The 13215-nt window shown below is 42.4% G+C and overlaps 2 protein-coding genes across 5 annotated transcripts in view; both read right to left on the reverse strand.

Annotated features, from left to right (window-relative positions):
* The window catches only part of LOC114658184 (alpha-2-macroglobulin-like protein 1), a 271971-nt gene that overhangs the window by 13226 nt on the left and 245530 nt on the right, over positions 1-13215 (reverse strand). For 3 of the 4 annotated variants that reach the window (XM_051932107.1, XM_051932106.1, XM_028810276.2), the window contains 3 exons: positions 12618-12739; positions 2802-2892; positions 2534-2602 (listed from right to left, as the gene is read on the reverse strand). In XM_051932107.1, the coding sequence (XP_051788067.1) occupies positions 2534-2602; positions 2802-2892; positions 12618-12739 (282 nt within the window). The remainder of the gene's footprint in view (positions 1-2533; positions 2603-2801; positions 2893-12617; positions 12740-13215) is intronic. The other variant, XM_051932108.1, reaches the window with a different exon arrangement.
* On the reverse strand, positions 2901-12607 carry LOC127529185 (craniofacial development protein 2-like). Its single transcript, XM_051932113.1, has 2 exons — positions 4907-12607; positions 2901-4861 (listed from the first exon to the last, which is right to left on the reverse strand). Exon 1 carries the CDS (start codon positions 8804-8806, stop codon positions 7553-7555), a length of 1254 nt encoding a protein of 417 aa, XP_051788073.1. The 5' UTR covers positions 8807-12607; the 3' UTR covers positions 2901-4861; positions 4907-7552.

Here is a 13215-nt window from a genome sequence, read left to right on the forward strand (position 1 = left end):
TACTGGGTTTTGCAATGCAAAGTGCAGCTCGATAACTTGCTAATAAGGCTTTTTTATTAGTAGTGGTTGCTTTTGGTGGAGGAAGTTTAGATTTTGCTTGTCTTTTTTGTCTGGATGTTTGGTATTTGAATGTCAAAGTAGCTTTGACAGCTTCATAATTTCTTTTGACATTATTTCTCGAAAAACTACACACTGGGGTTTATTGGAAATAACAGTAAAATCATATATAAGATATTTTTCACTGTACAATCTATTTTTCTTTTTATTCTTGCCACAGCCAGACGTAGACGATTCCAATGGTCTTTTAAAAAATTTATCCATCTTTAACAAAATGAGTGTATCTCTTTTCCTTAAGTGTCTTTTACTTGTTAATTGGTCCCTTATAAGATCTTAAATTGTGGGGCCTATAATTACTGTTGATTCCTCAGTTATGCTGCCAAATATGGCTGGCATCTTGGGTCTGATTAAAGGGCTGCTCAAACCTATGATTCTTCCTGGGGCACTACATGTTTCCCACGGTACCAGCAGTCTCTCTCTAGAGTTGTTCTCTAGCTTTTTAATTTGGTTTTTGGTTTAATTTTTGGATTAGCATCTTGGATTGTTGATAGGTCTTGGCATATACTTCTTTTTATTGAATGATTACTGATACTAGTGTGAACAGAGAGAGTTTATCACTGCAAAAATCTCCTCAGTATCACAAGGTCTGCAGTCGAGTTCTCCCAACAATGTCAAAAATCCAGAATACGGCCAGAGATGGAACCTCAAAATGCAAGAAGTGAAAGAATTTGGTACTGATTGTGCCAGTTGGGGGCTTACTAAATAGAAGGAAAATAAACTCTCCTCATATAGAATATTGAAAAAGCAAATGAAAAGCAAAAACTATTGATGTAGATGTGTATGTTTTCTTTCATTTTCATTGCAAAAAAAAATTAATACTCTAAGCATTGTTACTTTCTTGTTAATTGCAAAGAATTCTGGTGAAGATTGCATCATATGGGTGATACTAATTTAGTAAGGAATTTTTGTCTTTGTGTTGCCTTTGGAGGCAAATCTTGCCACACTTGTGGACTGCGAGGATCCCAGACCAATACAGAACATACTCACATATACATATAGATCTATGCCCATAGGAGTCAGAATAGACCTATTTAGGGTAACCAAATATCCAAAGTTATTGACTGTGTATTAAAAATTGGAGAACTTGTAGAAAACCCAGAGGAGAATGTAAAAACATTCCTGGGTCAGGCTTGAACAGTGGAGCTGTGAGGCAGCAGTACTAAGTACTGGGTATAATTCTTCATTTTAAATAAATAGACAAAAAGTCCCAGGCAGCTGTAAAATAATAAAAGATCCTAATGTACTGTATATGAAATCATGTTTTAAATATTTCCTTTTAAAAATAAGTACAAATGAATGTTTAACTTACTGTATGTTTACAATGTTAGCCATCCATTAATTAATTTGTTCATTCATTCATTTACAGACAAAATCTTTTTTGGGATTTCTTTTACTAAAATCAAGTTGGTTCTGCTTTGTTAAATATGTGTTCACTTAAAACTTTATAAATATCAATGGTGGCAAAATAGGTTCTCATTTATTGAAATTCACTATTTAATAGAAAATATTGATACAGTATCAATGTCTTTAAAAATAAAATGATTCCACTATATTTCTAAAGACAGTGTATGTCAGTTCTGTGTCTGAAATTGTTACTAATTTCTGCACAATAGGTATTTCAGTAGTTTGGAGTGGCAGCAGCATTACTTAAATTGTCTACTACTCCCAGCAGCCCCTGTAGTATTACACCATTGAGCAGTGTCAGAGTGGCAAGGATTGCTAGGAAAAGGATAATTAAGGCATTATCTTTAAAGAAACCTCCGGGGGAATCACAATCATCTGTATTTATCCGTTTCTACACTTCTCACTCCACCTATGGAATACAAGAACTCTTAGATTACAGATTCATTCTGGATTCATGTGCTGGTCATGTGCTTGCTTGTTCGTGCAGTTTAGTCTTTACACCTGGCATCTCAATTTATTCTCACCATCATTCGCACCTGTTCTACTGAATATGTATTTTGGACTGTGTCATAAGTGTTGATTGTTTATCATTTATTGCCTAGCATGTGGTTGGTTTCATCACCACCAGGGAACTGGGGAAGGTGTTTGTGTGCACATTGTTTTTTTAAATAATTGTTTTTTTTTGCCTTCTTTATTTGTTTAATATATACTTTATTATTTTTTCATTGCGGCTCCTTATAAGTGTTGCTTTGTGTGATTGTGTGCCCACCAGTTCAAGGCTGGGGGTGTTCCTGGGGTCCTCGCAATAACATAAACAAATCACCGACTACAGGCAGTGTGAAACTTAGCATCCTCACAATTGCTACAAATTGCATATATAAAGTCATAGGCTAAAATGCCACTACTTCTTTAAAGTCAACTTCTAATCAAGTCTTTTAGTCTGAGATTTGAATACAGTATCTTTATTTAATATCAATACAGTATCTTTATTTAAGTAATAGGCCATACATACCTCCTCAAGATAGATGTCAATGTACCCTTTATCCTTGTCGATACGTTTCACAAGTGGATTACGTCTAAGCTGCAGTTAAAAACAGTAAGTGAAAAAGAATGAAAGTTTTCCAAAAAATGATACTATTGTAAATGATACAATGGGTGTTATTTCTAGAAACACAACTCAACATGAACTACAAACATAACCCATTAAAGCATGTAGTAAAGTCACAAATAAGTATCAAAGCAACTGTCTTGGTGCCTGAAGTAAGCTGTACCACACTTACCATTGAAATGGATACCATATCCACATGATACCCTGAAAGTAGTTTGACATTTACAATGACCATGTTAGTCCTGTCTCGATTTCCATTGTATCTGAACAAAACGAGAAGAAAGTAAGACTCAATCTATAAAGTACTTAACCATTGATATTATAGTTTTAGTCAGTCGCTTTGATGCATTTCTGAGATCAGAACAGAAACTTTCAAAACTACTTGTTCAAACTCCATATCTGCTTATTAGTTGTGCACATCATAACAGCAAATTCCTATTGTTTTGAACAAATAGCAAATGCTTTGTATATTCATGTAACTGTTTTTTACGTTCTCATTTGCTTTTGTCATCTCACTCAAAACCTGTTATGTTCGTTCTCTGTTAATTAATCCTTCCACTCAAAACATCTACTCATTATTTCATTGCTTTAGTCATTCTGAGAAAAATGATGAACTAGTTGTCATAATCTGTCTAGCATATTTATTTATGTATTTGGTAAATCTGAAATTTATATCAGTAGTGAGTAATTGGTCTCAGGTGACTCTCATCCTATAATCATGAGGCATTAGCTGAACCAACGCTCAAATAATATACCAAGCATAACACAGATTACTGAAACATTTTCCTACATGGTAATGGACTCACCCACAAGCTAATGAACAGGCGCAACAGTCTGGAAGAAGGCGAGTTAGGATGCAGGGTGGAAGAGTAAGGAGACAAAATAGAGGTAGAGGAAGAGGAGGCCAAGTACACAGGGTTGTTCCTAATGAAATAAGGACCACCATTGTGGACCACATTGTCAATCATGGTCTCACAATGTCTGAGGCTGGTCGAAGGCTACAGCCAAATATTGGGCGAACTACTGTGTCATCAATCATACAAACATTTCGTTGGTAGAACGGGTGGGTACTGTAATGTGAAAATATGTATACTGTAAAGCTTCAAAGTACAAAGTTTGTAGTAACCTGCTTTTCTTTATATTTTCATTATGTAGTTGATGCTGTATTGTACACTAGTATATTTACTGTATGTATTTTCTCCATTTTACAATACTGTCCAAATAGGACTGCAAGACTAACTCACAGGGGTGGTCGAAGGCATCTTTTTACTATTTAACAGGAGGAGGCCATTTGTGCCATAGTGGTTTCAAATAATGCCATTCGACTACAGGAGATACAGAGAACTGTGGCTGAAGACAACAATGCATTTGAGAACATCCCATTTGTAAGTGTCTCAACAATTGATGAGTGCTGAAAAGACACCAAATGGGCATGAAACAAATCTACCGGTTCCCATTTGAAAGAAACAATCACAGAGTAAAGGAGCTGTGTTACCAATATGTTCATGTAAAATATTTATTTGCATACTGTAATCTACAGTAAACAGCACAACTTTAGTTATATTTCTGCATAGTACAATTTGATGAAATATGTTGTTCAAAATACTGTAAACAAAACAACATTTTACAGTACAGTAGGTACTATAATTATGTTTTTTGTTCTGTTGGTGTATAGCGTATAATGGATCTGGACTCAAGGGAACCACTTCATAATTTCATATATGTTGATGAGGCAGGCTTCAAGCTGGCTAAAGGTAGAAGGAGTGCAAGGAATCTTATTGGTCACAGAGCTAATGTTGATATTTCAGGGCAGCGGGGAGGGAATATCATCATGTGTGCAGCCATCTCTGACAATGGTGTGCTTACTCATATTCCCCTTATAGGCCCATACAACACACAACATCTGTTGACCTTTTTAGACACCCTGTACAGGGATATTATACCTGAAAATGTGAGGGGTCTAATCCAGAATGATCTCCTAAAATATGTGATCATTTGGGATAATGTGAGTTTCCATCACTCATACACCATCAGAGAGTGGTTTACTAATCATGACAGGATGATCATGGAATTTCTCCCACCCTACTCTCCCTTCCTTAATCCAATTGAGGAATTTTTTTCTACTTGGAAGTGGAAGGTTTATGATCATTAGCCCCATACCCAGTTGAGCTTGTCGGATGCCATGAATGCAGCATGTGAACAGATAAATGTGGACTCTTGCAGAGGAAGGATCTGTCATTCAAGAAGGTATTTTCCACGCTGTATTGCTAGAGTGACTATCCACTGTAATGTGGATGAAAATCTGTGGCCTGACAGACAAGAATGTCAGGATGTGTAAAAAACGTACAGCTATGCCCACACTACTACGTTTTATGGAGTGTTTCCTCTGTTTTTTTGCTCTTTTTCCTTTATGCAATTTGTTGCTGTGAAAGGCATTCTTTTCTTTATAACTGTATTACTGTAACAAATTTCTGTACAATACAGTAAAGAAGAGTATAAAAGATACTGTATCATATCCAGTCTCTGGCACTCAATTCCCTCAAGTACTGTTTGAACTTTGTAACTTACCAAAACTACTTCTACTATGTTTTACTGTAGTATCAAAACTGAAGACATTGAAAAAATGTTACAGTCACTTGTGAATTTTCAAACAATATTCTAAAAATCCTACTTACAGTATATCCAGTTTCTTGCAATCAATCCCTGAACAGTAAACACAGTAATTTGAAACTTAATAGTATAGAAATTGTTATACCACACAGAAAATATGTTACCTTATAGATTTTCAGACAGTGTTACCAAAATCCTTGTCAAAATTTTCAATACAGATCAAACAATTATACCGAAAACATGTTCATGTATTTTGACCATCTTGTTCATAGGCAATGGTGCAAGGATTTGTCATTCTGATGGCACTGACAGTTTCACTGACACAAATATTTGTTTTTGGGGAATATCCATCCATCCATCCATTGTCTCCCGCTTATCCGAGGTCGGGTCGCGGGGGCAGCAGCTTGAGCAGAGATGCCCAGACTTCCCTCTCCCCGGCCACTTCTTCTAGCTCTTCCGGGAGAATCCCAAGACGTTCCCAGGCCAGCCGGGAGACATAGTCCCTCCAGCGTGTCCTGGGTCCAGCGTGTCCTGGGTCTTCCCCGGGGCCTCCTCCCGGTTGGACGTGCCCGGAACACCTCACCAGGGAGGCGTCCAGGAGGCATCCTGATCAGATGCCCGAGCCACCTCATCTGACTCCTCTTGATGCGGAGGAGCAGCGGCTCTACTCTGAGCCCCTCCCGGATGACTGAGCTTCTCACCCTATCTTTAAGGGAAAGCCCAGACACCCTGCGGAGGAAACTCATTTCAGCCGCTTGTATTCGCGATCTTGTTCTTTCGGTCACTACCCATAGTTCATGACCATAGGTGAGGGTAGGAACATAGATCGACTGGTAAATTGAGAGCTTCGCCTTGCGGCTCAGCTCCTTTTTTACCACGACAGACCGATGCAGCGCCCGCATTACTGCGGATGCCGCACCGATCCGCCTGTCGATCTCACGCTCCATTCTTCCCTCACTCATGAACAAGACCCCGAGATACTTGAACTCCTCCACTTGGGGCAGGATCTCGCTACCAACCCTGAGAGGGCACTCCACCCTTTTCCGGCTGAGGACCATGGTCTCGGATTTGGAGGTGCTGATTCTCATCCCAGCCGCTTCACACTCGGCTGCGAACCGATCCAGAGAGAGCTGAAGATCACGGCCTGATGAAGCAAACAGGACAACATCATCTGCAAAAAGCAGTGACCCAATCCTGAGCCCACCAAACCGGACCCCCTCAACGCCCTGGCTGCGCCTAGAAATTCTGTCCATAAAAGTTATGAACAGAATCGGTGACAAAGGGCAGCCCTGGCGGAGTCCAACTCTCACTGGAAACGGGTTCGACTTACTGCCGGCAATGCGGACCAAGCTCTGGCACCGGTTGTACAGGGACCGAACAGCCCTTATCAAGGGGGCCGGTACCCCATACTCTCGGAGTACCCCCACAGGATTCCCCGAGGGACACGGTCGAATGCCTTTTCCAAGTCCACAAAACACATGTAGACTGGTTGGGCAAACTCCCATGCACCCTCCAGGACCCTGCTAAGGGTATAGAGCTGGTCCACTGTTCCGCGACCAGGACGAAAACCACACTGTTCCTCCTGAATCCGAGGCTCGACTATCCGACGGACCCTCCTCTCCAGGACCCCTGAATAGACTTTTCCAGGGAGGCTGAGAAGTGTGATCCCTCTGTAGTTGGAACACAACCTCCGATCCCCTTTCTTAAAGAGGGGGACCACCACCCCGGTCTACCAATCCAGAGGCACTGTCCCTGATGTCCATGCGATGTTGCAGAGGCGTGTCAACCAAGACAGTCCTACAACATCCAGAGCCTTGAGGAACTCCGGGCGTATCTCATCCACCCCTGGGGCCCTGCCACCAAGGAGTTTTTTGACCACCTCAGTGACCTCAGTCCCAGAGATGGGGGGAGCCCACCTCTGAGTCCCCAGGCTCTGCTTCCTCATTGGAAGGCATGTTAATGGGATTGAGTAGGTCTTCGAAGTACTCCCCCCACCGACCCACAACGTCCCGAGTCGAGGTCAGCAGCGCACCATCCCCACCATATACAGTGTTGACACTGCACTGCTTCCCCTTCCTTAGAACGCCAGATGGTGGACCAGAATCTCCTCAAAGCCGTCCGAAAGTCGTTCTCCATGGCCTCCTCAAACTCCTCCCACGCCCGAGTTTTTGCCTCAGCAACCACCAAAGCCGCATTCCGCTTGGCCTGCCGGTACCTATCAGCTGCCTCCAGAGTCCCACAGGACAAAAGGGTCCTGTAGGACTCCTTCTTCAGCTTGACAGCATCCTTCACCGCCGGTGTCCACCAACGGGTTCAGGGATTGCCGCCACGACAGGCACCGACCACCTTACGGCCACAGCTCCGGTCAGCTGCCTCAACAATAGAGGCACGGAACATGGCCCATTCGGACTCAATGTCCCCCACCTCCCTCGGGATGTGGTCGAAGTTCTGCCAGAGGGAGTTGAAGCTACTTCTGACAGGGGGCTCTGCCAGACATTCCCAGCAGACCCTCACAACACGTTTGGGCCTACCACGCCTGACCGGCATCCTCCCCCACCATCGAAGCCAACTCACCACCAGGTGGTGATCAGTTGACAGCTCCGCCCCTCTCTTCACCTGAGTGTCCAAGACATGTGGCCGCAAGTCCGACGACACGACCACAAAGTCGATCATCGAACTGAGGCCTAGGGTGTCCTGGTGCCAAGTGCACATATGAACACCCCTATGCTTGAACATGGTGTTCGTTATGGACAATCCGTGACGAGCACAGAAGTCCAATAACAGAACACCGCTTGGGTTCAGATCGGGGGGGCCATTCCTCCCAATCACGCCCTTCCAGGTCTCACTGTCATTGCCCACGTGAGCATTGAAGTCTCCCAGCAGAACGAGGGAGTCCCCAGAAGGTATGCCCTCTAGCACCCCCTCCAGGGACTCCAAAAAGGGTGGGTACTCCGAACTGCTGTTCGGTGCATACGCACAAACAACAGTTAGGACCCGTCCCCCCACCCGAAGGCGAAGGGAGGCTACCCTCTCGTCCACCGGGGTGAACCCCAATGTACAGGCTCCAAGTCGGGGGGCAATAAGTATACCCACACCCGCTCGGCACCTCTCACCGGGGGCAACTCCAGAGTGGTACAGAGTCCAGCCCCTCTCAAGGAGATTGGTTCCAGAGTCCAAGCTGTGCGTCTGGGTGAGTCCGACTATATCTAGCCGGAACCTCTCAACTTCGCGCACTAGCTCAGGCTCCTTCCCCTTCAGAGAGGTGACATTCCACATCCCAACAGCCAGCTTCTGTAGCCGAGGATCGGACCGCCAAGGTCCCCGCCTTCGGCCACCACCCAACTCACACGGCACCCGACCTCCTTGGCCCCTCCCATAGGTGGTGAGCCCATGGGAAGGGGGACCCACGTTGCCTCTTCGGGCTGTGCCCGGCCGAGCCCCATGGGTGCAGGCCCAACCACCAAGCGCTCGCCATCGAGCCGCACCTCCAGGCCTGGCTCCAGAGTGGGGCCCTGGTGACCCGCGTCTGGGCGAGGGAAAACGCCGTCCAAAATTGTTTTCCATCATAGGAGGTTTGTTTAACCGCTCTTTGTCTCATCCCTCACCTAGAACCAGTTTGCCTTGGGTGACCCTACCAGGGGAATAGACTAAGCATTTTGAGCAAGTTACTTGCTTTTGCAGGTAATACACTGTGTTTTGCGGTTTGCACATATTGCTCTGAGAAATGCACATACTGTTCTGCGAACGTAAATTGTTTTAAGAAATGCACCAAAACGATTGAGAAAAACTGAAACTTTTTCTATTTTTGTAAGTGCTTAATAAAATGATTGTTATAGTAAACACGACAATGACCTTGACGGTTTAGCTAGTTAATTAGTTACGTTACTGTCATTGGCATTATGCCTCAAAGGCAACAAAATTCTTTTTTTTTGTACTGCAGTCTTATGCTGATAGTCTCAGTAAGGTAATCAAACATATAATAAATTGAAGGTAAGTTTTAAAACTTCAAAACAGGATTAACATTCTTAGGTCTTTCTATTAAAGCCTTATGTTTGGATGCCTGAGGGGAGACTGTGCTTCATATTAAGCAACAGCAATGCAGATTCTGTCCTGACCATGGACGTGTGGACTTAACTGTTGTCTTTGCATAAATTAGGTTTGATAGACTTTATTATCCTAGAGGTAAATTTGATTGCAGTATGAAAACACAAAAAATAAAACATAGTGTTCACGAAAATAAGCCGAAAGATGATAATTATTACAATCAGTACACACACCTATATGATTTATGCAAATCAGAATAATTACCTTTAACAGTACCCAGCAATAGTTCAGAATGCAGTAGGATCCCTACAACTACTAGAATTCAAAAAGCTTATAGCTCTGGGAATAAAAGAATAATTAGATCTTAAGTAAATCTTAAGATAATTATCTGATAACCCATTTAAATTGCTAATATTCTCCCAAATTGATTTTGGTTTTAGGGATATTTACAGCTGTAAAACTACAAAATGTCTTGTGGAAAGTGTAAACTCTGTTTTGGGTAAGAGGGCCTGTGATGGTGCAGGTCAGCTACATGCCCCTGTGGCCTTCGGGAAGCCTCTTGAGCACAGTTGATACTGTAACTGAGATGAGCAGGGTGAATGAGGACAAATTGTAACGGCCAACCCCTTACCCAGCCGGCAGCCACACGGCCAGGAGCTGTGGCCTCGATGAATTATTGAGGAGAGCCTACTTATACCAAGCCATACCTCTGACAAATAATACCCCCCCTCCCCAATCGACGGTTTAAATACTAGCAAACCAAAGCAGATATGTAAAGTGAATGCAGAAATACCTGTATATTAAATAAAACACAATGACAAATACAATAATACAAATCTCAGACGTAAAATATATCTATATATATATATATATTTCTCCACCAAACCAGCAAAGTGCAAAATACCACATATACAATAACAAAACCTCCCTCGTTCCTGCACATGTATAACAAACACACAATACAAATAATAACAACGGATGATTACTGAAATGTCAATGAATGTGAAATTGAGTCCAGGTAAATAACTGTCCAGAATACTGATGGTGGATCGAAATGGTTGAGTTTAATTCTCCAGAATAAAACAGAACAATCTCACCGTGCTTCCTCAGCGAATGGTGGATAATAATGTCCAACCCTGGGATTTCTGCCGATGACTGTGTTGTCGCGATTCCAGCTGCACGAGAAACAAACTGGAACAAGGCACGATGTAAACAATGGCAGAAAAATGATGATCAGTTGTTGTTGTTTTTGAAATCTCCATCTCTCTCTTTCCTCCTTCTTCTCTCCCTCCTGACCGTTTAAATAATGATGAGCTGGATGTAACTGGAAAAACACCAGTACTGATGTGTCCAGGGGTCACTGCCTCCCCACAACATCCTTCCTCGTTTCTCATTACGGGGACAACATTTAAACAAACACATATTAGTTTAGACGGGGTGCTGTGACGAGACGCGACTGGGTGCAAACACTATAAACAACAAAACTCTGTGGCCCCTCTACAAAATAAGCAGCAAGGGGTAGGTGGGAAAAGTAAACAGTGCCTTTATTTAAAACAATCATCAATCTAGTCTGCAACAGTGCAGTGAAATTCTTCTTTCAATAATCAAGCCAATAAAATAACAGTGAATGTGGAGATTAAAATCCAATAAATAAATATCTATAAAACAAAGCTAAAACTCCATAGCAGGATGGTGTCTGTTAACAATCATGAATCCTGGTGCCTCTTTTAAAACCTACGTGTCTCTGGCTTTTCCTGTTCAGATCTTGCAGCATGGAGAGACGTCAACCAACAGGTGCTGACAACCTTATGGTCCAGCCTGTGTCCCCTCCATCAGTCCCCTTGTGATCAACGAGATGCCACCAAGCCTTCACTTCCTCTGACTCCTGCTGCCATTCCTGGCCTTGCTGTGGAGTCCCCTGGAGTATTGCGGTTGCTCCTACTCCCTGGCTGCTCAACAGAATCAACCTTCAGCCCCCTCTTGAGCACCACCCACACACTCCTTCCCCCGGGGTTTTACTCCCATCCTCCTGCTTCCTCCCATTTTGCACTGGCTAACTTTCGCTCGAGCTCTTCTCTATATATCCTTTAAACTCCAGGACTTTTTAAATTTCTTTCCTGTTCATTTCTCATCTTGCCATCCCCTGCCCCGTCCATGCAGGCTTCTCTTATTCAGGCTGCTTAACTGAGTGCAGGTGCGAGAAATCGTTTCCTCCGTGGCATCACTGAGGTGGCTGACTGATCTGCCCGCCTCCACATGAAATATACTCACGCACACCCCCACCCAATTGACGCCTGCACCTTCTTGAGGTACAACTATTTAAAATTAGCCACCTCTGACTGAGCCATGGACCAACTATACCACAGGACCTTTAATTGGTCCCTGTGCCTGCAAAGTTAAAAATGTAAATATCTCCTTGATGTAAAATAGAGCTAATTAAATATGCTTAATAGCATAAAGTAGTATGCCATTTCTCTACACTTTGTGATTTTATTATATAGCATTTGCAGGTCCAGCAGAGCTATGAATAGTATGCAGTCTGAAAAGGTTGGGAGCATGCGCTGATAGAGCATTTCTGCACCCAACACATGATGAACCACCTGGACTGGGACCCAAGTGCAGTGGGTGACACTTCAGCACCACACTGGAACAGAGTGCGGTCTTTTACAGTGGCTGAAAAGCTGAGGGTATAATATTAACTGTCTGTGTGTAATGTTGTTCTTCTAGTCTTATCTTAATACTGTAGTCAACTCTTTCAAATGCAATGCCAGACTTCTCCCCACTCTCTCCATGTGAGAAAGGAATAGATGCCCCTAAAGCAACATTTTGACAATGGCAGGATCGTGTTAGTTCAGTGAGTCCACAGTGGAGTGTAAACTGATCAGTGAACTGTAGCAGTAGGTTTATTGTTACATTCACTGTGTCATGATCATGAAGGCAGAGCAGCAACAAAGTTTTTAGTCAAAGTCTCTTGATATGCTAATCTATTTGTGCCTCTAACTCCACATATGTTTTCCAGCTGAGAGTACTGACTAAAAAGATAAGATTATATATACAAGAAGTAAAAATAATGTTTCTCTTCAGGGGTTAATGTCCATGAAATGTTGCAGAAAATAACCAGATAATGAGGTTTGGGAATATGGTAGACATGCTAGCGGAGATCGTCCAACATGGTGTACCAGAAGGAAATTCTAGGGTCATGCTGAAGGTCCACAGTCCATGTGAACATACTTGGAAACCTCTGCTTAACCCTGCTTAGTGTCATTCCAAAGTGACTCTTGTTTGATTAATTGATAGACAAAAACATAACTGGATCAATAAAGATCTAACTTACCCAACAACAATTTTGAGGTGTAACATATTTTTCTCACTACTGTTGCATTGTCCTTCAGCTTTAGCTGTGATGTTGAAAATTGAAAAGTCTGGAGGTGGTGGAACATTGTACTCAAGTGCCAGCTGAAAAATTAAAAAAAACAATTGTACAGAGAAAAATTGTTTTGTCATAGAATTAAAAAAATGTTTATAAAATGGTTGGATTGCAAAGAAAGTATGTCTGTAGTACTAGGGTGTTGTGCCTGAAGAAGGGGCCTGAGTTGCCTCAAAAGCTTGCATATTGTAATCTTTAAAGAAAGTATGTGTAAGATATTGAAAACACAGGTGGACAACCAAAACCCTTTATGATTGCTTAAGGAGAAGCACAGTGCCATGGCATGGCTAATGAGAATGACGTCTAATTCTGAACAAAAAACACCTTGTGTTAGTATTTTACTTATTCTGTCTAGTTGGACAGTTATTACTATAGAAAATTCTGGTATCCCTTCATTTGAAAAAAAGAAACTTTCAAGAAGACTGAAATTGTTCAAATGAGCCTTGTTATCCAGGGAAAATATGATTGACATCATTTCCATTTTGTAGGCTGTGAGGTGTTGCCA

The sequence above is a fragment of the Erpetoichthys calabaricus genome, chromosome 9, assembly GCF_900747795.2.
Source record: "Erpetoichthys calabaricus chromosome 9, fErpCal1.3, whole genome shotgun sequence".
Taxonomy (NCBI): domain Eukaryota; kingdom Metazoa; phylum Chordata; class Cladistia; order Polypteriformes; family Polypteridae; genus Erpetoichthys; species Erpetoichthys calabaricus.

Bases quoted from the DNA above. Each gene is read 5' to 3' on its own strand.
- LOC127529185 (XM_051932113.1), bottom strand. From the start codon at position 8,806: ATGATGGAAAACAATTTTGGACGGCGTTTTCCCTCGCCCAGACGCGGG.